At 48.3% G+C, this 26324-nt stretch overlaps 1 protein-coding gene across 1 annotated transcript in view; it reads right to left on the reverse strand.

Annotated features, from left to right (window-relative positions):
- Nucleotides 1–26324, reverse strand: part of LOC137004159 (nucleotide-binding oligomerization domain-containing protein 1-like) — a 57117-nt gene that overhangs the window by 26302 nt on the left and 4491 nt on the right. The window contains exons 4-5 of the mRNA XM_067364363.1: nucleotides 11917–12294; nucleotides 10631–11053 (exon numbers count right to left, since the gene is read on the reverse strand). Of these exons, the coding sequence (XP_067220464.1) occupies nucleotides 10631–11053; nucleotides 11917–12294 (801 nt within the window). The remainder of the gene's footprint in view (nucleotides 1–10630; nucleotides 11054–11916; nucleotides 12295–26324) is intronic.

The following is a 26324-nucleotide window of genomic DNA, read 5'->3' on the forward strand; positions in this document are numbered from 1 at the left end:
ACACGTAGGCTATAAAACCTAGCGAACGTGTTAGGTGTCGCCCAGCCCGCAGCTCTACAGATATCTGTCAGCGAGGCGCCATGAGCCAGCGCCCAGGAAGAGGCCACGCCTCTGGTGGAGTGGGCTCTCAACCCGAGCGGGCAAGGCACGCCCTGGGATTCGTACGCCAAGGCGATGGCATCCACTATCCAGTGGGCCATCCTCTGCTTGGAGACAGCCTTTCCCTTCTGCTGGCCTCCGTAACAGATGAAGAGCTGATCTGAGGTCCTGAAGCTTCGCGTTCTATCCACGTAAACGCGCAGAGCGCGGACGGGACAGAGCAAAGCTAGGGCTGGGTCTGCCTCCTCTGAGGGCAGCGCTTGCAGGTTCACTACCTGATCTCTGAAGGGAGTGGTAGGAACCTTGGGCACGTATCCAGGCCGGGGTCTCAGGATGACGTGAGAAGCACCAGGCCCGAATTCTAGGCACGTTTCGTCGACCGAAAATGCATGCAGATCCCCTACCCTCTTCAGGGAAGCCAATGCAACCAGAAGAACCGTCTTAAGAGACATTAGTTTCAGGTCGACTGATTGCAAAGGTTCGAAGGGATGACCCCGGAGAGCTGTGAGAACCAGGGTCAAATCCCAAGAGGGTACGGAGGAAGGGCGAGGAGGATTCAGTCTCCTGGCCCCCCTCAGGAATCTGACGATCAGATCGTGTTTCCCCAGGGACTTACCCTCAACTGCATGGTGATGTGCGGCAATAGCGGCAACATACACCTTGAGGGTGGAGGGAGACAGCCTTCGCTCCAACCCATCTTGCAGAAAGGAAAGCACGGATCCGACCGAACATGATCGGGGGTCCTCTCGGCGAGAGGCGCACCATTCGACGAACAGGTTCCACTTCAACGCGTAGAGATTCCTAGTGGAAGGAGCTCTAGCGGAAGTGATGGTGTCTACGACCGCTTGCGGGAGATCACTCAGAACCTCCGCATCCCGTCCAGGGACCACACGTGGGGGTTCCACAGATCGGGACGCGGGTGCCACAGGGTGCCCCGTCTCTGAGTCAGGGGGTCCTTCCTCAGAGGAATCGGCCAGGGAGGTGCTGTCGCGAGGAGAATGAGGTCTGAGAATCAGGTCCGAGTGGGCCAGTACGGAGCCACTAACAGAACCTGCTACCCGTCCTCCCTGCCCTTGCACATGAGTTGTGCGAGAAGGCTCACTGGGGGAAACGCATGTTTGCGCAGACCCGGGGGCCAGCTGTGTGCCAGGGCATCCGTGCCGAGCGTGCCGCCGGTCAGGGAATAAAACCACTGGCGGAGGGCAGTTTCCGGGGAGGCAAACAGGACTACCTGGGCCTCGCCGAAACGCTGCCAAATCAGCTGGACCGCCTGGGGGTGGAGCCGCCACTCGCCCGCAAGTAGATGCTGCCGTGACAGCTCGTCGGCTGCACGGTTGAGCACACCTGAGACACGAGTGGCCCGAAGGGACCTCAGATCCTTCTGACTCCACAACAAGAGATGGCGGGCGAGTTGCAACATGCGACGGAAGAGTAGACCACCTTGACGGTAGGTGTACGCAACGGCCGCAGTGCTTAGTGAGCGGACTAGAACGTGCTTGCCTGACAACAGCTCCTTGAAGCGGGCCAGCGCAAGACGAACCGCTAGCAACTCGAGGCAATTGGTATGCCAATGCAGCTGAGGCCCCGTCCAAAGACCTGTCACTGCATGCCCGTTGTACGTGGCCCCCCATCCCGTGGCAGAGACATCTGTGGAGACCACAGCGTGCCTGGACACTCGTTCGAGGGGTACTCCGGCCCACAGGAACGAAGGGTCCAACCACCGGACAAGGGTGCGACGGCAGCTCGGTGTCACGGGGACACGGAGCGTGCCGCACTGCCACGCCCATCTCGGGACCCGGCCGCGGAGCCAGTGTTGAAGCGGTCTCATATGAAGCAATCCGAGCGGCGTTACCGCGGCTGCAGATGCCATATGCCCCAGGAGCCTCTGAAAATCTTTCAGTGGAGCCGCTGTCCTGCACTTGAGCGAGCTCAGGCAGTTCAACACCGACTGGACGCGCACCTCGGTGAGACGCGCAGTCCGTGCGACCGAGTCTAGCTCGAGACCGAAACAAGAGATCCTCTACCCGGGGGCGAGTTTGCTCTTGTCCCAGTTGACCTGAAGACCCAACCGGCTGGGAGCTACAACCATGTCGGGTAGGACTTTGTACTGACATGCCCGACCCTCAAACGCAGACCGACCTAGGAAGGGTCTGTGTCGAGGCAGAATCGAGACATGAAAGTACGCGTCCTTCAGGTCTATTGCTGCAAACCAATCCTGGGGACGGTCCAGGATTGGCCGTAGCCCACCGCCCTTTTACGGTACAATGAAGTAGGGGCTGTAAAACCCCGACTTCATATCGGCTGGAGGGACCGGCTTGATTGTACCCTTCGCCAGGAGGACAGCAATCTCCACCCGGAGAACAGGAGCACTGTCCAACGACACCGGAGTGAAGTGGACAGCCCTGAAGACCGGGGGACGCCGGGCGAACTGAATCGCATAGCCGAGTCTGATAGTACGAATGAGCCAACTGGACAGGCTGGGGAGCGTGCTCCACGCTTCCAGACACTGAGCCAGCAGGACCAAAGGCACCACAGACGCACCGGGGGTGGGGCAGCAAGGCAGAGAGGGGCCCGACCCGGACGGCTTGGGGGCGGCCCGGAGTGGGGTCAGACTCTGCGAGGCAGCAGTGTGCATGGGAGACAGCGCACGGGACGCGGTCTGCACCATCACACTGCCACCTGCTGGCGAATGGGGAGGGAGCTGTCAGCGGCGAGGCGGAGCCTGGCACACTGACAGACACCCCTTGTTGTGACCTGGAGTTTGAGGAAACTGCTCTTTTTGTGAAAAAGTGGGTACCGCTGGACTCCGGAGAGCCAGCGGCGGTGGACAGACAAACACAAATTCCCCCCGGCCCTCCTCCGGGGGTGGGAGAGATGGTGGAAAACTCTCCCGAAGAGCAAGATCCTTCCCCTCCAGGTTGCCCGTCTCAGTGCCGTGTTTTGCTCTTACGCTTACCACCGGGCTTAGCGGAGACGGGCTGGGCACCACGCCCGCGACCGGCACCCTGCTGTCTGGCTGGTGTAGGCTGCTGCTTTGCCGTCTTAGCAGGGGCGGAGGACGATGCAGGCGGGCGCCCTCGGCGACGAGCGGGCTGAGGCTGAGCCACGGGCGGCTGGGTGGAGGCAGCAGCGGACCGCCGTGGCATGACGTGACTGATAGCCTCAGCCTGCTTCTGTGCAGCGGAGAACTGATGGGCGAAGCTCTCCACCGCGTCGCCGAATAGGCCGACCGGGGACACGGGGGAATTTAGGAACCTCTGCTTATCGGCATCCCGCATGTCCGCCACGGTCAGCCAGAGATGGCGTTGCTGGACTACCAAGGGCGCGTGCTGTCACCTTCGTCGCCCGGAGGGCGAGGTCGGTGGCAGCGCGCAGCTCCCCCAGCAGCTGTTGGTCAGGACCTTCCTGGGGCATTTCCGACAGCGCTTTTGCCAGGTAGACCTGCAAAAGCGCCATCGCATGCAGGGCAGAGGCAGCCTGCCCACAGGAACTGTAAGCTTTCTCAGTCAGACCGGCTGAGAATTTACAGGCCCGGGACGGGAGACCCGGCTCACCACGCCAGCCAGCGGCCGTTGGACACAGTTGCATCGCAACAGACCGCTCGACTGGCGGGATCCTCGCGTACCCCCTGGCTGCCCCGCCGTCCAGGGAGGTGAAGGCGGACGGGGGGCCAGGCCTCGAACGAACACTATACGGTGTCTGCCAAGACCTGGTCACCTCGTGGTGCACCTCCGGGAAGAAAGGCATTGGGGCGGGACGCTGGGGCTGACCAGCGCGACCCCCCCCCAAGTACCAATCATCCAGCCGCGATGGGCCGGGACAGGGTGGAGGGTTCCACTCGAGCCCGACACACAAGGCGGCCCGGGAGAGCACAGCCGAGAGTTCGGGATCCGATTCGGGCAACGCCGCCGTCCCGGAGGCCGGCAGCGCGTCCGGATCTTCCTCCCCCGAACACTCAAACTCGCCTTCCGACGCAGCGATCGACATCTGATCCTCCGCCGGTGCACCAAAGGTAAGGGCTGGACAGTCCGAAGAGGGCCCAGCGGAAACCAACGGCGGCAGGATGGGTTGCGGTGCTGATGAGGGGGCAGGGGCCCGCGGAGCGTTTCCGCTCGACGGGGGAGCCCTGACCGTTATCCTCAGGTCGCCCTCCCTATACAGCGCCGTACCGTCATTCCGGTTCCCGGGGCCGGAAAAAACGGTCGTACGCGGCATAGGAGAGGGGACTCCCGCTTCCTGAGACTTCAGGAAGGAGAGCCTCGACCTCAGCACCGCGATAGTCATGTTCCCGCAATGGGAACATGAACCATCCACAAACGCTGCTTCAGCGTGCTGAACGCCCAAACACGAGATGCAGCGATTGTGCCCATCAGCAGGGACCAGGGAACGACCGCACCCAGTAACGCACAGACGAAATGACATACTGTCAGGGTTCGTCTGTAAAGCTCTTTTAGAAGGGGAAGTCAACTCACTCGTGCTGAAGCACCCAGGGAGCGACGCAATGTGTCAGGTACACCACTCCCTGACACACCGAGGAACCGGCCCAAATCGCTACCTCACACACACTCTTTTGTGTTGCTGTGAAAACAGCAGTTTAGAGCTTATAGCTCGGCTCCTCAGACACTCGCGACCTCGCTGCACGTGCCCTCTTCACCAGCACCGAAGCTCGCTGCAGATCCTCTTCTGAGGCAGTGTTTTAGTCGAAAAAACACACGAAGAAAGGAGTCTTCTAAATAGGACACCAGTAAATGGCTCCGAAGCGAAAGACAGAGTGCGATTGCATCTGCTTCCTATTTATATACACCTGACGGGGGCGGTGCGCATTATGCAAATATCGCACGCCAATTCCATTGGCTTGTTTTAGTTTACACGAAGATGATAGGGCTCTCTAAGCGATATCCCAATTCGTCGGTCACTACTGACGTACGTCGAACGTGACCGACTGAAAGGGAACAAAAAGTACCGATAAGAATACCGTTAAAGTACCGGATCGATAAGCAGTATCGGTAAGAGTAGTAATACCGTTAAAACCTTAACGATACCCATCCCTATCCAAAGGTATGTTGAAAGATATAGTAGAACTTACCAAAATCCGCATCATGTCATCTTACATGTTCATGTTTCAACTGTGGAAAGGTGTCATTAAAACATATTGTAATAATGTGAAATTTACCGTCACATTTACCTCAGAAAAGCCCTTCAATGTCCAAAAACCCTTCAGTCAGCTACAAAAATGAACTTCAAGAGAAGCATTTTGCTAAATATATGCACTATTGCATATTCATTGTATTTGTGCTTATGTGCTTAAATATTGAATGTATAAATCTGTTTTATGACAGCCACCATTTAAATGTTTAGGTCTATATAAAAATGAGTAAAAAAAAATAAAAGTGTCAAAATTTTGTTTTTATTATAACGTTATTATAAAAACTGTAATTTATATGCAAGTAGCTTACAAATAAATTAATCTTTAATATAATAGTTATGTAGGCTACCAGCTGTGGTTCCCTAGTTTACAGTGTTGAGAGAGATTTTTTTCTTTGAGGAAATTTGCTGTACCTGATGGGCCCCAAATTAGTCAATAATGAATCAAGGAAATCAAATCAAAATCAAACCAGAAGCAAAATCAAATCCACTGGTGAAATTGGTGTCAATGCCCAGCCGTCAATAATTTTTTTGTTTGTTTTGTTTTTACTTAAAGCAAATGTTGTTTTTTCCAATTATTTTCTTGTCAGAGTGCACCAGAATCCGTCGTTAAAATCCCGAAAATGGGGGAGGATACTCCCAGACCCCCCTACAACAATTTACTTTGTCCGGTTGCACATTAATAGGACAATAAATATGGCACACCCAGTTTTTCTGATGCACACCCAGAGTCACTTTTCTGGCTACGCTGCTGGTCGGATCTCATTGATTTAGGCCTCGTCCACACGGAGACGCGTTTCAGTGAAACCGCACAAATTTTTTATCGGATAGGCGTTTCGTCCACACGGATCCGGCGTTTTCGAAAGGTGAAACCGGTATTTTTTGAAACCGGGTCCCAGAGTGGAAAAATTTGAAAATGCCGGCTTGACGTTGTGGTGTTGACGGGGCAATCCGCATATTTTCTGAAACGATGATGTCATCACCCCACGTGCCGACCCTAGTCAGACGCGCTAACACCACAAAACACCACCAACAACAGCAATAGCCGACTCTACATGCTTGTGTTCGTGCTGCAGAAGCTACTGAACCAAAATAAAGTGTTATTTCTAAGCTTTGCTAAAGTTTGTATTCAGCGCGCAAGGTTTATGCACATGCTCCAAGTCTTCTTCGCTGCTTTAAGTGCATTTCTGCGGCAGAATTACAGCGCCACATAATGGTCTGGCATGTATACTACATCGTTTTGAGTCGTTTCAGCGGTTTCGTGTGGACGAAGATATTTTTTGAGACGAGGAAAAAAAAAGATCGGTTTAGGGTAAGCTCCGGCTTCGTGTGGACGTAGCCTTAGTTGATCATTTTAAAAAGTAGATCAGGCAAAAAAAGTGTGGGCACCCCTGCAGTAGACGATCAGTCTGTCAATGGAAACTGCATCCAGCCACAGAGATTTAACATGATCTAAAACAATAACCAATTTTTTGATAACGTAAGCATGAAGGCAGTGTTTAACTTCTGACTAGTGGAGAAGAATCGATTGTAACAGATGTGTCAGATAAAAGTGAGTGAAAAACAGTCTCCCAGAAAAGAGACGACGGTCGCCGACCGCAAAAGAAAATTCTCTTGGCCCATGAAAGTGGTAGGCCTAGATCGGCAGCCCAATACTTTTTCAATTGACACTTGGCTGCTGGCCCAAAACACTTTAGTCAAAAATGCCAAAATGGACTGGCCCAATCATATCTTTGAACAGCACTAGGATTTCTGCCTACACGCAGTTTCGGTGTGATCATTGAGAAGAAACGCAAAGGAGGTGCAGAGAAGCTGCGTGAGAGAAAAAAAAAAACGCTGCCAAATGTGTCAAATTGACATAAATGTTTTCGGCAGTAGCAGCAGGGGCGTAAATCGCGGGGGGGGGACAGGACCCCCCCTATCTGAGTGCTGTCCCCCCAAAAAAATATAATTAATAACCACGCTAAGTATTGTGCATACATTATATAAACTTAAAATAATTATGTAAGTGGTAAAGCAATACAAACGCAAACGGGCGTTTTAAGTAGATACATTTTGAGTCACCCCTCCCTTGCCTCACAGTGGTTTGGTCCACCGCACATGTCACACTCGCGTGTGTGTAGATTCTGTAGAAGTCCGGCGGCGCCGGCGGGAGAGAACAGTTCTACAGACAGATGAGTTCCAGTAACTGTCTGTGTGTTCACACCGCCGGCGGCGAGAGCGTCAAAGTGACGCTAGTCATTCATTTTCAATGAGAGCCGGCGGCGAGCTCCGGCGAGAGCGGCGCGTCTTGGACGGTGAGAGCGGCGAGGAGAGTTGAAATCAGGTTAACTTTATGCTGCGTTCACACCGAACGCATCTGGGGCGTCAAATTCGCGCCAGACGCGTCTAGTTGGACGCTTGAACATTTTGAAGTCAGACGCTTCAGACGCGCGTAAAATTCGCTCAATTTGCGCGTCTAAACAAAGTGTGTTCAGACGCGAATTCGCGTCATGGGAGGGGCTTTCATCTCTTTCTGCACAGATCCTCTGAATAAACACATAATCTCGTCAGTTGGAAACCTGTAGCGGCAATTTAACTCGGTTATGCCGGCCGACTTTTGCTAGCTAGAAGGTGGGCTAGTATCAACGGCTAAAATCATGCAAAAAGTTTTACAACTAACCAGATTGTCCGATTTCTTCGCTTATTCTCTTCCAGGCAAGGTCCTTTTTATTCCTGTCTCGATAAAAATATAATGACACATCACAGAACTCTAACGTTACACACAGCGACATCTTTGTTCTGGTCTCCGGCATCACTGATCACATCATAAACACGTTACTACCAAAGCAGAGTCCCTGATTGGTTAACGCGCCGCGAATTTACGGCAAAGTTCAGATTTTTCAACTCGGGCGTTTGGGCGTCAGACGCTCAATTCGCGCGTCAGCCGCGTGAACGCTCAATTCGCGCCGCGCCATTCGCGCGTCAACGGCCGATTCGCGCCGCGCTAGACGCTTGATTCGCGCTGCAGGACCTCTAGACACGCGTTTGCATTAACTTAACATGTAAGTCAGACGCCTCAGACGCCCCAGACGCGTTCGGTGTGAACGCAGCATAAGGCGAATGTTGACGCTCTCGCCGCTGGCGGTGTGAACGCACGGTGTGTGTTCACACCGCCGGCGGCGAGAGCGTCAAAGTGACAGGAAGTCATTCATTTTCAGTGAGAGCCCGGCGAGAGCGGCGCGTCTTGGACGGTGAGAACGGCGAGGAGAGTTGAAATCAGGTTAACTTTATGGTAATGAGCTATGACGCGGTTCGGCGGCAACCAATTGGAATGTAGAGTTCCTCGCTTGACGGCGGCGGCGGCGGTTTGAACGAACAGTACAGCGTTGTTGGCAGGGCCGCAAGGGCGACTGTTGACGCTTTCGCCGCCGGCGGTGTGCTGTTTTATTCAAAAACATCGGATTAAGTGATTATTTTCTCTTTAATGCTGACGGTGCTGAGTAATTAGTAATGCTGAGTAATTAGTCATATCAACAACAACAAAGAAAGATGATAACTGATGATTTTTTTCCCGTGAGTCCGCTATTTTAGCGATTATAATGTTACCTAGCTTGTTTACCATAGCTTGTTGGATATAAGTCACTCACACCAACAACAATTAACATTGTGATAAGAATATGTAAACTAATAGATTTACTGTTGTGTGTTGGGTTATGCTCAGTGTGTATTCATCGTATTTTGGTGACTTGGTTGTAAACAACTTAAAAAAAATAATAATAAAATAATTACATAATTAGTAATATATAACTATATAGTCATGAAATTATATATATATATATATATATATATATATATATAACAAAGCGGGAGGACGGGTGGTATTTGTGATCTTATGTGGTGGTGGGCCGGTCTGGGCCAAAATGCCAGGGCCGATTTTTGGTCCCAGTCCATCCCTGGAAGCAACTGAATGCCTTTCCCATTTTTCCCAACTGGTAATAGCATTTAGAGGTCAAGAGGCATGTATTTATCATTTGCATAATTAACACTGGGGAAAACTGCATTGAAATGCTAGTTATTTGAATTTATAAAGTGATAAATATGGATATTTTTCACAAAAACATCGCTTCACTTCAGAAGACCTTTATTAACCCCCTGGAGTCGTATGGATTACTTTGACTGTATGCACATTACTTTGTTTGGACTGTATGCACATACACCATATCTAACACACACATTCATTGTTGCAGCATTAACACGGTCTGTTTATTGACACTGATATCATGCATATGCGGACTTGTGCAATGTTTGTAAATGTTTGAATGCATTGTGTTTTATGTGTTTAAGATATGAGGGGATACAATGTGCATTTGTTTGTTAGGTGTAGTGGATATGTACAGTGTGTTAGCGTTAGCATTGCTCATTCATTGTTAGCATGAATATCTAGTGATGGCCAATTTCGAAACGCTGCTTCAAAAAGCTCTGAAGTTTCATGAATCTTTCGTTTCGATTCAGTGATTTTTGTATCAAACTGCCAAAGTCATGTGATTTCAGTAAACAAAGCTTCATTATATCATCACTATTTCGAAACGTTTCAAAAAAAGAGGGCGATGATAAAGTGAACCCATGAATCATGCAGATGCACTGAGAACTGCTGAAAAGTGTTTATTGGGATTTACCTGATCTCTGATCAGTTTTATACATTTGTAGATGTTTTAATTAGACAGTAGAATAATTAAAATTAATAATGGTAGTTATTAATCTCTAATTTGCCTGTTTAGCTTGTAATTCATTATTCAGAGTTTCTTGTTAGATAATAAAATTTACTAGAATGTTAAAAGTTCCTGAAGAAAATGTGAATGGTGTTAATAGTTTTACTCATTTGATCCTGTGTAGTTATTCATTAATGACGGTATTATAAAGTTTTACCTGCACACCATATAACCAGAAGTCACATATGTTAGTTGACGTTTCTTGAAACATAAAAGTCAGTCTAATTTTATACATTTTTTTATGACTATTTTCCAGCTTTTTTATGACCCTTAGAATTACAGGTTTTCTCAACTAATTTTACACATTTTTCATCCAAACGTCAAATAAATAAAATAAATAAAAAAACAAAAATTAAATTAGCTGAATAATTTGATTTCACATTCATTAAGAGCAAATTCTGACCTCAAAAGTATTGAAATGTACTCTAGTAATATTTAATAACATAATCAGATGTACAGTAGATGGTACAGCACAGATGATGATGTTGGTCAGAGACACTGACTGTGACAGATCAATGACAATAATCCTGCTTTTTGATGAGTTGCACTGTATATATTAAACTCCTTTGATATATTGAACACAGAGACACTCCAGCTTTTAAACATGTTGAGCAAGAGGCTGTACAATATCTTACCTCAGCTGTGAGATGTAGGGCAGACACTGAAGGAAACTCATCATTTCACTCTCTTCCTCTGAACATCCTCTCAGATCTACTGGTTTCTTCTCTGTTTGGAGTTTCAGCACTTCCAGGAGGACGGAGGTCTTTCTCTGTGAGAGATCTATGATCCAGATATGAAGTGACTGGAAAACTGACTGTAATGCTGGAAGGAAACTCCTGCCTGTTTGAGTCTCATAGTTCTTCACATGTGAGTAAAGATCCAGCAGGAAATCCCTGTAAGCATCTATGTCACCCCATTGATAAGGAAAATATTCATAGGCACAGACTGATGTTAACAGTTTCATCATCTGCTCTCCTGTCTGTGTCTCAGTCTCTGCTGCTTTAATGAAGAGTCTCAGAAGAAATCTGTTTTTAACACTTTCACTCAGATAAGAGAATCTGTAACAAAATGAAAATGGGAAATGTGAATATATAGAGATATCACAGAACTTATAGCTATGATGTGACAAATTATACAAATTAATAATGACAGTGTGTTGTTTCTTGTATTAAGCTCATATTACTGTAGACACTTGAGAGCATCAAATCAGACATAAAATGACAATAATTAATTTACAACTCTGATAACTACAGATATTTAATATTGGATTCAGACACACCAGAATAACACTGAACTCAAGTCTTGTTCTTAAAGGTTCAGTAAAAGTTGAAGCTTCAGAGTCCCAGCATTGCAGAAGAACAACAGTTGAATAAGGAAATTAAATTATACCTAATCAAAAACGGGTAAACTGATTCAAAATCAATATATCTGACACTGAAATTGATCACAACAGTTTTGATGGGAAAAAATATTAACTGCCACAGCTTGCTATAGTCACATAAATGCTGACAAAATAAGTAACACTTTATAATATTTTTTCCCCAAATGTATTTTATGAGTATTTCACATTTTTATTTATTTTTATCTTAATTTCAAAACATCTTTAGTTATTGACTTTTTAGTTTTTGACTAGTTTATTAACTTTTTATAAATTTACACATACTGTCTGTAATGTAGTATTTTTCCTACTGTACATGTGTGCATTGAATTGTGTTTTGAATAATTTATTATCATTTGCTGTATTAAAAACAGCATTGCAATTTAGCAAAATTACACCCAATAAAAGATGTGTAGAAAAATATTTTTATCATCAGTGGCTTCCTAGAGAAATGTTTAATGGTGAAGAAAATAAAACATCATGAATATCAGGTACCTCAGCTTTTTTAAAACATGTTGAGCAAGAGGCTGTTCAATATCTTACCTCAGCTGTGAGATGTAGGGCACACACTGAAGGAAACTCTTCATTTCACTCTCTTCCTCTGAACATCCTCTCAGCTCTACTGGTTTCTTCTCTGTTTGGAGTTTCAGCACTTCCAGGAGGACGGAGGTCTTTCTCTGTGAGAGATCTATGATCCAGACATCAGGTGACTGGAAAACTGACTGTAATGCTGGAAGGAAACTCCTGCCTGTTTGAGTCTCATAGTTCTTCACATGTGAGCAAAGATCCAGCAGGAAATCTCTCAGGTCTCGGTTGTTTCTGGCTCTCAGATCAAAAAAGGAGCAACTGCACTGAGACAATTTATGGAAGAATTCTTGAAATAATAAGATTTGCTTTAGTGGATCTTCCCAAATCTTTAATCTGCAACACAGAAATCAAACAATATTAAAATCACAGACAATTACAGGTTTAGAATTATATAACAGTAGAAAAGTATCTTAAAAGGGCTGTAGATTGATGGCTGTAGCAGCAAAGATTCAAGAGGATGAATTTAGAGAAAAATTTTCTGTGGTGTCTGACAAGATTTCAACTAGTTTAGGTCTGATGACGCCTAGTTTAGAGGTTTTCAGTTATTGGGGATAAACAGTTTAGGACCCTTGAGACCAGATATGTTGAATAAAGACCCGGAGTCAAAGTTTTAAAAAAAAATTATAAATTAAAGAAAAATTTAATAAAGAATAGTTTGCAGTTTCATCAGCAGAAGCCAGCTTCAAGTCTCTCAGGGAGTTCGTAGGCCGCTCTGCGCACATTCACATTTCCACAACAATTATACTCTAAAGCCGGGTTCACACTGTGCGATTTATAATAGTCCTTTGCGATGGTTACTTGTCAGACTGTACGAACATGATCCTCATGTCACACTGTGGGATCTCAGCTGTCATTAATGTCAGACTGCACGACAGTCAAAACGCATTAAAAACGGATGCGCACATGAAAACTTGTCCGGAGTTTTACATCATCAAAACATACACATTCGTTGACAGTGAGCTGCATTACACGCGGGACTGAAATGGTGGCTAACAAAGACATCTCTATCGTTAATTTTGATCACGGCTTGTCTTGAAAAAAGAAGACAATTTGACGTTCGTCGTAGGAGATGTCACACTGGAGGATTGTGCGCCAAATCTTCTGACACTGCCAGAATTTCGTCGGAGGTAAAATTTGATCGCAACGGTCATTAACCGGCTGTGTCAAACTAGCGATCAAAGACAACAGATTTTAGGCTAGGATTATAGGAATCTTTTAGGATTTGCAAAATTTGTCTCAGACGACCAAATCTTGGCCAAAATCGCACAGTGTGAACCAGCCTTAACAGAGTCAAATAACTACGTCATTACTTCAGGTTGCATGATTCTGATTGGCTAAGAAAAATAGACAAGATTAGAAATTTTCCATGGTCAGATAGACTCAAACTTTTTTTTACAGCGCTGCTGTAATCAATAATATAAATTAACTCAGAGATTGGGCTCTAAATGAGTTCAGTGATTCAGATCAAATAATGATTATGTGAATCCATAACCGACACCACCTGATCATTTTTCTTTGCTTGACTAGCTGTTACAACAGCCCAAACAAAATCTAATTTTAAATAGTAAAGGGTCAAGAGCCCAACTAAAGCAAACCCTCATCTCCACGATGGTGGCTTAAAAATTGTGATTTTCTCCTTTGGTGATTCTGCTTGTTATCATCAGGTGTCTTCAATAATGGTCAATCATCACTGTCATGCCGCTTGAGAAAAAAAAAGTATTTTTGTTTTGTTTCAGCAGTACAGCGCGATCTGTTTATTTCTGTAACTATAGTAACGTAATACCAGTGTACGTCTTGAAGCAGGAAGTAGATCGCCGTACGGTAGTCAGTTGCAGCAGTGCGCAAGCTCTCCCGGTCATCCTTTTCTCAGGCGATCACTTTTTCCTCTTCTCTTTTGCCAAAGCAACGTCTGTGAGTATTTCTTATCATGTAATATTGGGATAGTGCCTATTTTCATCCTTGTAAGATTATTGAGACCGCTAAGTTAGCTTTATGTTCATACTGCTGATTGCTGATTGCGTTTTCATATAGATCACCGCTGTGTAGATAATCCATGCTGTTTTCTCTGTCACTTTGTATTTGGATTTAATATTAATATACATTTTATTTGTATTGCATTACAGTTTCACAATATTCCCAGTAAACTTTATGGATTCTTGGGAGTGTTTAAGCTGAATGGAGCATAGTCCATGACAGTGAAAAGACGGCTCCGCAGCTAACGAGGGTCACAAGGATCGCCATCTTACGGAGCAACTTAATACCCAGAGATAAGTGGCTAATGCTACAGCACCCTGTCAGCAACACAATAGCTTTCTTATCCTGTTATTGACAACCCAGTGAGTCACAATGTCACAACATAGCAACAGTAGAAAGAGGAACGAAGATATCCAGTCTGATACTGTGCGTTCAAGAAGCAGTCGTTCATCTGGTTCATTGTCCAGCTCGAAGAGTAGTATGGCTGTTGCCATGGCAAAGGCGAATGCTGAAGCAGCGCAAGCTAGAGCAGCACACACGCAGAAGGAAATCGAACTTAAAGTAGAGCAGGCCCGCGTTCAAGCTAATCTTGATGCCTTAAATGATGAGAAAGAAAAGGATGCCGCCATAGCAGAGGCGAATGCCCTCGTGGCTGGTCTACAAGATATGGGTTTTGAAGTATGCAGTAAGGCTAGCAGCCAGGTTCCTCAATCGGTCAAAGACCAGCGAGTCGCCGCTTATGTGTCGGTACAAGCCAGCCTATGCAGCAGAGATTTATCAGTCAGAAGAGGTAGTGATTACGCTCCGCCGACGCTGCATCCTCCGCATTCTCAACTTAATGATGCTATCTTCTCAACGCCTCACCCACTCAGCACGAGTCAAAATCAAGCTGCTGCTTCCGCAGACATTATGCCACATGAAGTTCATCAAGCTCCTCAGACCAGTGGAGCGCCGCTACAACAAAGCTACAATCAAGTGCTTAACTATTCCCCAGTGCTTCAGGGTGGTGGGAGTCGTTTGCAACAGAATGTGAAAGTGGATCCCTCACCTCCTGCACGCAAGCATGCTCACAAGACACCTTATGGAGCTAGCTATGACCATTCTACATCCACTGGAGATCTCATTAAATACCTAGCTCGTAGCAGCCTGGTGACTTCAGGTCTAACCGCATATGATGACCAGCCAATGAACTATTGGGCCTGGAAAACATCGTTCCTGAATGCTATCACTGACCTTGACCTGTCTGCTGCAGGTGAACTCGACCTCCTCACCAAGTATCTAGGAAGAGAGTCGACAGAACAAATAAGAAGAATTAAAACAGTTAACATTAAGGATCCAACAACTGGATTGCGTATGGCATGGGAACGCCTCGACGAAATATATGGCTCACCAGAGGCTGTCGAACAGGCTTTGTTCAACAAGCTAGAAAACTTTCCGAAGGTTACAACGAAGGATCCACAAAGACTCAGGGATCTAGCCGACCTGTTGTCAGAGCTACAAGCGGCCAAAGAAGATGGCTACCTTGCAGGCTTGTCGTATTTGGATACCTCCAGAGGTATTAAGCCTATTATTGAGAAACTTCCATACAACATGCAAGAAAAGTGGCTTTACCTTGGCACAAGATACAAACAGGAACATTTAGTTAGCTTTCCACCTTTCTCCGTGTTGGTAGATTTCATTGCCACGGAGGCAAGGGCTCGTACTGACCCAAGTTTTAACTTCTTCACACAAGCTCCAGCAGAGAGAAAGAGTAAGTGGGAGAAACCTACTAAAACATCTGTATACGTTCACAAGACGCAGGTCTCAGGAACTGCTAAGGCTGAGTGTAGTATGGAACGTATTGATCCTAACAAACACTGCCCTCTGCATAGAAAGCCCCACCCTCTGAGGAAATGCAGAGGCTTCCGTGAGAAGAGCTTAAATGATCGCAAACAGCTTTTGAAAGAGCATTACATCTGCTTTTGCTGTTGCTCCTCCACTGACCATCATGCAAAGAATTGCACTGCTGAGATAAAATGTACAGAGTGTGGGAGTGCAGCTCATGTGACAGCACTTCACCCCTACCCACCTGCCTGGAAATCTAAGTCGTCCCCTTCCACTTCAGAGGATGGCGGGGAGGAGGACAAAACAGAAATCCAGGAGGTCAAGTCAACGTGCACTCAAGTATGTGGTGAAGGATTGAGTGCCAGAACATGTGCTAAGATCTGCCTTGTCAGTGTGTTCCCCAACGGCTGCAGGAAGGAGTCCAAGAGAATGTACGCCATACTAGACGAACAAAGCAATCGCTCCTTGGCGCGATCAGAGTTCTTTGAGGTTTTTAAGATCTCTGGAAGTCCCTACTCGTATACCTTCAAGACCTGTGCAGGGTGTTCAGAGATGGCGGGGAGGAGAGCAAGCGGTTACACTGTGGAGTCGGTGGACAGGAAAATAAGCATTCATCTGCCTACACTCCTGGGGCCCGTTCTTCGTACGTTGCTTATTACATCCGAGATCAAATGACACATCCAAGATGATATCATCGTGCTAATCATGATCCAGCTAATTGGGTTCTTCAAACACACCTGTTGTGTATGATTATTATCGCTGGATTAAGTTATCTGAGATAATTGTGCGTTCATGTGTTGGCTTAAAAGGGGATATGTATCGATAGTAGAAACATTGATCAGCAATGCAGCGACTGGCTGGAGTCAAGACAGCAACGTAATGACATCATAGAATGAGAAAAGACACCTGACGAAAAACTTGACGAATTTCTAGACATTTATAAGGAAACAGCCAAGCGAATAAATTTTTTTTACATGATTACCCAATTATTTAGGCTATATTCACAATTTTTATTATTTGTACATTCAATTTTTTATTTCAATGTTGTAATTAGCAACTAATTTACCTTTGAAGCATATTTGACAGCATTAATTAAAGTTTCTTAAGGGTCAAGATCAAGTTATCTGCATCTCCTGCGCTTCATCAAGCCACTCCCATAATATATGTCGCGGTTCAAATCGTTCAAGTGCATGTATGGCATAGACATCTGTACATCATGTGTGTAAAACTCCAATTAAAAATATTACGTAATTATTCCCTCACGAATGAATCTCTCCGAGTAAAACTGTCGGTGTCTATATTATGACACTACACGGCATTATAGTGTTATTTGCAAATTTATTTTTAAATCATTATTATTGTCCCTGGTTTACATTAGGGTACTCTTGTGGGAAAGTAGCAGAGGCTGGGACAGACTTTAAACATCACCTCCGCTTAAAAAGATGCAATCTAATCCTGTTTACATGAAATAAGCCTGCTCCCGAGCAGGTTTAAGCTTACGGACCTGTTGCTATGACAGCAAGTCTAGGATGAGCTTCGAAGAACCAAGCGATCCAAGATCATGCCAAATCGTCAACAATCAAATCCAGCTAACTGAGTTAGCGACGTACGAAGAACGGGCCCCTGGAGTGCAACCAAATACCTAATGTTCGCACTGAGATTCCTACGCCGGAAGCAGCCTACCATCATGCCCACCTGAAGCGCATCGCTGAAAAGATTCCGCCTTTAGATCCGGATGCCAAAATTCTCCTCTTACTGGGCAGAGACATCTTACGAGTACACAAGGTCCGAGAACAGATAAGTGGCCCAGGAGAAGCACCGTTTGCGCAAAGGCTTGATCTTGGATGGGTCGTCATCGGTGATGTTTGCCTTCGAGGTGCTCACAGAACGCACGAGGTGAGAAGCTACAAAACAGCCATCTTAGAGAACGGTCGTATGAGTTATCTTCAACTATGCAACAACCAGATCAGAGTGAAAGAAGTATTTGGTCAAGCGTCTAGACCTCAGCATCTTCCAGCACCAACCTCCATCCGTGGTTCAATGACGCCTGGTGGAGTCTGCTTAGGGCAAACTGTCTTCACTTGTTCTCCCGACAACCATAGACTCGCTCCATCCGTGGAGGATCTAGAGTTTCTGAAGATAATGGAAGCTGAGTGCTATCAGGACAGTTCTAAAAGTTGGGTTGCACCTTTACCCTTTCGGTCGCCGAGACAACGTCTGCCTAACAACAGGAAGCAGGTTTTTGACCGTCTTATCTCGCTCCAGCACTCATTGGAAAACGACCACACATGAAAGCCGATTTTCTAGAGTTTATGGAGAAGATGTTCAAGAAGGCACACGCTGAAGTCGCCCCGCCATTACAGCCTGGACAAGAGTGTTGGTACCTACCCCTGTTCGGTGTGTATCATCCAAGGAAACCGGATAGGATTCGTGTGGTCTTCGACAGCAGTGCATCATATGAAGGAGTGTCGCTCAACAATATCTTGCTCACTGGTCCCGACCTTAATAATAGCCTGCTAGGTGTTCTTATGAGGTTTAGGAAGGAACAGGTGGCGATCACTGCCGACATTGAGCACATGTTCCACTGCTTTCTCGTCAAGGAGGACCACCGTGATTTTCTCTGCTTCCTGTGGTACAGGAACAACGACCCTACCTCCGACATCGTAGACTACAGAATGCGGGTTCACCTTTTTGGGAATAGTCCCTCACCTGCCGTTGCAGTGTATGGTCTGCGACGGGCAGCTAAGGAAGCAGAAGCCGACTATGGCAGTGATGCAAAAAGATTCATTGACAGCGAGTTTTATGTTGACGATGCTTTGAAGTCCTTCAGCACAGAGGAAGAGGCCATCAGCGTCCTCCGGCGAGCACAGAAGATGCTTGCAGCTTCTAACCTCAGACTACACAAAATTGCTTCAAATCGACCAGCAGTCATCGAAGCGTTTCCATTTGAAGATCGCATCAAGGACGTAAACAGCTTAGATCTCTTCGTTGATGATCTGCCAATACAACGTAGCCTTGGATTGTTCTGGAACATGCGCGCAGACACCTTCATGTTTCAAATCGAAGATGACCAGAAGCCATTCACTCGTAGAGGAATACTTTCGACCGTGAACAGCCTCTACGATCCTCTAGGATTCCTTGCACCCATCACTGTTCATGGAAGACTAATACTCAGAGAACTGACTAAGCAAGCAGAGGATTGGGACACACCTCTACCCAAAGACATGGAGACTGAATGGGCTAGATGGAAACGATCACTCCAAGACCTGGAGGGACTCCAGATACCACGTCCATATACATCATTCTCCACCGCAGGTGCTCTAAGAAGAGAACTCTGTATCTTCGCAGATGCATCGGTCAAGGCAATAGCAGCCGTAGCCTAAATCAAGGTGACAAGCCACGAAGAACAGATTGAGATTGGCTTTGTTTTCGGGAAGGTGAAGTTGGCACCCCAGCCTGATTTGACTATACCAAGACTTGAACTTTGTGCGGCTGTACTCGCCGTCGAGATCGCTGAGATGGTAGTTTCAGAGATGGACACAACGTTCGACAACATCACTTACTACACAGATAGCAAGGTTGTATTGGGATATATCCAGAACCAGTCAAGGAGATTTTATGTCTATGTACACAACAGGATCCAAAGAATACGTCAATCACCTTGTTCCGGCCCGTGGAAGTACGTTCCAACGCACCTCAACCCAGCTGACATTGGGTCAAGAACTGTGACTTCGGACTTGCTTAGCAGCACAACTTGGCTCAAAGGGCCAGCCTTTCTTCATGATGTATCTTCACATTCGCCCGAGCTTCAAGAGACTTACGACCTTATCGACCCTGACGCCGACTCTGAAGTGCGTCCCCAGGTGGTGGCAAGTTTCACTCATGTTACCAGAGATGTGATACATCCACAACGCTTCGAACGCTTTTCCAAGTTCCACACTCTCCTCACAGCCATAGCTCACCTCATCCACGTGTCTCGTTCTTTCGCCCACTTCACCCAGGATAAATGTCAAGGGTGGCATGTCTGTCGACCTACAGAGGAAGAGTTGTTGAGAGCCAAAGTGTGTATTGTGAAGAGCGTCAAGAAAGAGTGCTATTCAGAGGAACTTAAGTGTATCAACTCAGGATCTAACATTCCACCGAACAGCACCCTTTGGAAACTGCACCCCATCATGGACCAAAATCAACTTCTTAGAGTAGGAGGTCGTATTGAGCAGTCGGATCTGAGCATAAATGAGGTTCATCCCATCATAATTCCTGGCCGGCATCATCTAGCTACCCTGCTTGTGTCTCACTATCACGAAGCAGTGAAACATCAAGGAAGACATCTGACCGAAGGTGCCATTCGAGCGGCAGGATTCTGGCTGGTGGGAGCTAAACGCTGCATCAGCAGTTTGCTTCATAGATGCATCACTTGTAGAAGACTGAGGGGAAAAATGGAACATCAGCAGATGGCAGCTTTGCCAGCTGAACGATTACAGGTAGCGCCTCCTTTCACCTATGTAGTCTTTGGACCCTGGGAAATTGTCTCACGCCGTACAAGAGGAGGAGTCTCCAACTCTAAACGATGGGCTGTGATGTTCTCTTGTATGTGTTCGAGGGCAGTCCACATCGAGGTGATTGAAGCCATGAGTACCAGCAGTTTTATCAGTGCCTTGAGGAGGTTCTTTGCAATCAGGGGCCCCGCGAAGCAGATCCGTTCTTATTGCGGAACTAACTTCATTGGCGCTTCTCGTGAACTGGATATGGATCAGTCGAATCCAGGTTTCAAAAAAGTGGAAGAGTACTTGGACACACAGAGTTGCACCTGGGTATTCAACCCGCCCCACGCGTCTCATATGGGCGGTGCGTGGGAACAAATGATTGGCATTGCCCGCCGTATTTTGGATTGCATGTTGCTTGAGCAGAAAAGGTCTCATCTTTCACATGAAGTCCTGACTACTTTCATGGCCGAAGTAGCCGCAATCATGAATGCTAGACCGCTCATCCCAGTGTCATCGCATCCGGAATCGCTTCTCATCCTCACTCCAGCGATGCTTCTGACCCTCAAGACAGGTTCTGCACCTCCTCCGTCAGGAAGCTTCGAGGAAGCACATCTCATCAGAGAAGAGTGGAAGCGAGTTCAGGGCCTAGCAGACATGTTTTGGAACAGGTGGAAACATGAATACCTCAAAACATTACAGCTTCGGCACAAGTGGCAAGGAAAGAGGCCGAATCTACAAGAAGGAGACATGGTTCTCTTGAAAGACAATCAAGCTAAGAGAAATCAATGGCCTAAAGGCATCATCACAAAAACCTTTCCAGGAGAAGATGGATTGGTTCGGAAAATTCAAGTGGAAATTGTCAAGGATGGAATCAGAAAGACCTTTTCTCGGCCCGTTACAGAAGTGATTTTGCTTTTTTCTCCGAAGACTGATTCTGTTAATTAATGTGGGCTCTTTAAAGACCCCAAGCGGGGAGTGTCATGCCGCTTGAGAAAAAAAAGTATTTTTGTTTTGTTTCAGCAGTACAGCGCGATCTGTTTATTTCTGTAACTATAGAACACTAAGCAGTGTTATATAGCCTGGGCATACTATTAGATAAATCTTACCTATTTCATTTACATATGACTTACAAATATGAATCACATTAAGTTTATTAGTTTGTTTATGTAAAAACTATGTAATCCAGATGGATGGAAATTTTATATGTAATTTAATTACATAAAACTTATGTTTAGCCAGAAATATTTTTTAGAGTGTAGTAAGAAGCCTATCTCCAGGCGACAGGAATCTAACGAGAGACCTCTAGATTTAGGGACTGGGTGTCCCCTTAAGGTCGTGAGATGGCGTCGCTCTGTCTCTAAATTGAACCAATTGTTCGGACCTGCACAGATTATTAGCTTAGCGCACATACACAGATACACATGATTCACAGCTTCTTCAAGGCTGAAGTTGATCTGAGCTCTGCTCTGAGCAGGAAACTTTCCCCAAAAAATACTGATAACATGTTCTTTTCTCTCAGTGAGAGGTACAGAGGAAAACAGATGCTTTAACATACATTGAAGAAGTCATTCAAATAATTTAACAAAAATATAAATGTTGATTAATAACTTAAAAGATATATATTGAAGCGGCAGTGGATTCCAGAATCCATCACTTCACAGTCAACTGTCAAATTACAAAACGTCTCGGTTACATATGTAACCCTCGTTCCCTGAAGGAGGGAACGGAGACATACGTCAGTAGTGACCGACGAATTGAGACATCGCTTAGAGATCCCTATCAGCTTTGTGTGAACTAAAACAAGCCAATGGAATTGGCGTGCGATATTTGCATAATGCGCACCGCCTCCGACAGGTGTATATAAATAGGAAGCAGATGCAATCGCACTCTGTTTTTCGCTGAGGAGACAACTGGTGTCCGCACAACAGCGAGGGTACAGAAACTGTGGCGACGGGACGTACGTCTCTGTTCCCTCCTTCAGGGAACGGGGGGTTACATATGTAACCGAGACGTTCCCTTTCAGTCAGTCACGTTCGACGTATGTCAGTAGTGACCGACGAATTGGGATCCCAAGTAAAGTGCCACAGTTACGAAACCCCTTCCAGTGCTCAACGCGAGCTCTAACCGCCCATAGCACCGGAGGACTGGAGAAGGGGGCGAGTTCACGCCAAGGAGTTTACTGCTGTTTCACCTCATACCCACTAAGTAAACTAGACTACACTGGGGAAGCGAACCCGAGGGGGATGCTGCGGAGGCCACTACCTATCCAATGGGGGAGGAGTTTACGTGGAAAATACACATATGGACTGGCCCAGGGGCAGTACGCATATGGAGTCCCTGGGATGGCTTCACCTGGGTAGGGGAGACTCATCTGACAGGTGACAGCAGAGCTGGCTCTGCTAAGGGAAAGACACGGGCTCGACGTAGGGAGTTTAGACCCGTGGACAATTACACATATGGGACCGCTCACGTAGAGGAGTCACGACATATGGAACCCAGCCATACCGGAACCGGAACCGGAGTGCCTGGCATCAGACACTCCGCAATGTCCGAGCCGAAGGGGGAGGCGGAGGAACTCGGCAGGGTTCGCCAAGCGGGGAACACGACTGGAGTAAAGATATGCACGTATCCGGCCCAGGGGGCGGGAATGGCATTGCAAGCCGACACTTAGAGCGGGTTCAACGCGTCTACAGGCTAGTGGAAGCGAGTACATGGGAAGATACCAGCTCTACACGTAGGCTATAAAACCGAGCGAACGTGTTAGGTGTCGCCCAGCCCGCAGCTCTACAGATATCTGTCAGCGAGGCGCCGTGAGCCAGCGCCCAGGAAGAGGCCACTCTTCTGGTGGAGTGGGCTCTCAACCCAAGCGGGCAAGGCACGCCTTGGGAGTCGTACACCAAGGCGATGGCATCCACTATCCAGTGGGCCATCCTCTGCTTGGAGACAGCCTTTCCCTTCTGCTGGCCTCCATAACAGACGAAGAGCTGATCTGAGGTCCTGAAGCTTTGCGTTCTGTCCACATACACATGCAGAGCGCGGACGGGACAGAGCAAAGCTAGGGCTGGGTCTGCCTCCTCCGAAGGCAGCGCTTGCAGGTTCACTACCTGATCTCTGAAGGGAGTGGTAGGAACCTTGGGCACATATCCAGGCCGGGGTCTCAGGATGACGTGAGAATCACTGGGCCCGAATTCTAGGCACGCTTCGTCGACCGAAAATGCATGCAGATCCCCTACCCTCTTAAGGGGAGCCAATGCAACCAGAAGAACCGATTTAAGAGACATTAGTTTCAGGTCGACTGATTGCAAAGGTTCAAAGGGATGACCCCGGAGAGCTGTGAGAACCAGGGTCAGATCCCAAGAGGGTACGGAGGAAGGGTGAGGAGGATTCAGTCTCCTTGCCCCCCTCAGGAACCTGACGATCAGATCGTGTTTCCCCAGGGACTTACCCTCAACTGCATGGTGATGTGCAGCGATAGCGGCAACATACACCTTCAGGGTGGAGGGAGACAGCCTTTGCTCCAACCCTTCTTGCAGGAAGGAACCACGGATTTGACCAAGCATAATCGGGGGTCCTCTCGGCGAGAGGCGCACCATTCAACGAATAGGTTCCACTTCAGCGCATAGAGGCTCCGAGTAGAGGGAGCTCTAGCGGAAGTGATGGTGTCTACAACCGCCTGCGGGAGATCACTCAGAACCTCTGCATCCCATCCAGGGACCACACGTGGAGGTTCCACAGATCGGGACGCGGGTGCCATAGGGTGCCCCGTCTCTGAGTCAGGAGCTCCTTCCTCAGAGGAATCTGCCAGGGAGGGGCTGTCGCGAGGAGTGTGAGGTCCGAGAACCAGGTCCGAGTGGGCCAGTACGGCGCCACTAACAAGACCTGCTCCCCGTCCTCCCTGACCTTGCACAAGAGTTGTGCGAGAAGGCTCACTGGGGGAAACGCATATTTGCGCAGACCCTGGGGCCAGCTGTGTGCCAGGGCATCCGTGCTGAGCGTGCCGCCGGTCAGGGAATAGAACCACTGGCAGTGGGCAGTTTCTGGGGAGGCAAACAGGTCTACCTGGGCCTCGCCGAAATGCTGCCAAATCAGCTGAACCGCCTGGGGGTGGAGCCGCCACTCGCCCGCAAGTGGAGGCTGCCGTGACAGCTCGTCGGCTGCACGGTTGAGCACACCTGGGACATGAGTGGCCCGAAGGGACCTCAGATGCTTCTGACTCCACAACAAGAGATAGCGGGCGAGTTGCGACATGCGACGGGAGCGTAGACCACCTTGATGGTTGATGTACGCAACGGCCGCAGTGCTGTCCGAGCGGACCAGTACGTGCTTGTCTGACAGCAGCTCCTTGAAGCGGCCCAGTGCAAGACGTACTGCTAGCAACTCCAGGCAATTGATATGCCAATGCAGCTGAGGCCCCGTCCAAAGACCCGACACTGCATGCCCGTTGTACGTGGCCCCCTATCCCGTGGCAGAGGCATCTGTGGAGACCACAGCATGCCTGGACACTTGTTCGAGGGGTACTCCGGCCCCCAGGAATGAAGGATCCGACCACCGGATGAGGGTGCGACGGCAGCTCGGTGTCACGGGGACACGGAACGTGCTGCGCTGCCACGCCCATCTCGGGACCCGGCCGCGGAGCCAGTGTTGAAGCGGCCTCATATGGAGCAATCCGAGCGGCGTGACCATGGCTGCAGATGCCATATGCCCCAGGAGCCTCTGAAAAACTTTCAGTGGGGCCGCTGTCCTGCGCTTGAGCGAGCTCAGGCAGTTCAACACCGACTGGACGCGCGCCTCGGTGAGACGCGCAGTCCGTTCGACCGAGTCTAGCTCGAGACCGAGATAAGAGATCCTCTGCCCGGGGGCGAGTTTGCTTTTGTCCCAGTTGACCCGAAGACCCAACCGGCTGAGGTGAGCTAAAACCATGTCCCTGTGTTCGCACAACTTCTCTCGCGAGCTGGCCAGGATCAACCAGTCATTGAGATAGTTGAGAATACGAACGCCTTGTTCCTTGAGGGGAACAATGGCCGCCTCCGCAACCTTCGTAAAGACGCGGGGTGACAGGGCCAGCCCGAAGGGTAGGACTTTGTACTGATATGCCCGACCCTCGAACGCAAACCGTAGGAAGGGTCTGTGTCGAGGCAGAATCGAGACATGAAAGTACGTGTCCTTCTGGTCAATCGCTGCAAACCAATCCTGGGGACGGACGCATTCGAAAATGCGCTTCTGCGTGAGCATCTTGAACGGCATCCTGTGAAGATACCGGTTCAAAACGCGCAGATCCAGGATTGGCCGTAGCCCACCGCTCTTCTTCGGTACAATGAAGTAGGGGCTGTAAAACCCCGACTTCATATCGGAGGGACCGGCTCGATTGCATCCTTCGCCAGTAGGACAGCAATCTCCGCCCGGAGAACAGGTGCACTGTCCAACGACACCTGAGTGAAGTGAGCACCCCTGAAAACTGGGGGACGCCAGGCAAACTGAATCACATAGCCGAGTCTGGACGGGCTGGGAAGCGCGATCCACGCCTCCAGACTCAGAACCAGCGGGACCAAAGGCACCACAGACGTACCGGGGCTGGGCACCACGTCTGCGACCGGCACCCTGCTGTTTGGCTGGTGTAGGCTGCTGCTTTGCCGACTTAGCTGGGGCGGAGGACGACGCAGGCGGGCGCCCTCGGCGACAAGCAGGCTGAGGCTGAGCCACGGGCGGCTGGGTTGAGGCAGCAGCGGACTGCCGTTGCATGACATATTTGATAGCCTCAGCCTGCTTCTGTGCAGCGGAGAACTGTTGGGCAAAGCTCTCCACTGCGTCGCCGAAAAAGCCGACCGGAGACACGGGGGAGTCCAGGAACCGATGTTTGTCAGTTTCCCTCATGTCTGCCAAGAACAGCCATAGCTGGCGTTGCTGGACTACCAAAGTAGACATTGCGGAGGGCAAGGTCAGTGGCAGCGCGCAGCTCCCTGAGCAACTGTTGGTCAGGACCTTCCTGGGGCATTTCCGACAGCGCCTTTGCCTGGTAGACCTGCAAAAGGGCCATCGCATGCAGGGCGGAGGCAGCCTGCCCACAGGCTCTGTAAGCCTTCT

Source organism: Chanodichthys erythropterus, chromosome 3, assembly GCF_024489055.1.
Source record: "Chanodichthys erythropterus isolate Z2021 chromosome 3, ASM2448905v1, whole genome shotgun sequence".
In the NCBI taxonomy this organism is placed as follows: Eukaryota; Metazoa; Chordata; class Actinopteri; order Cypriniformes; family Xenocyprididae; genus Chanodichthys; species Chanodichthys erythropterus.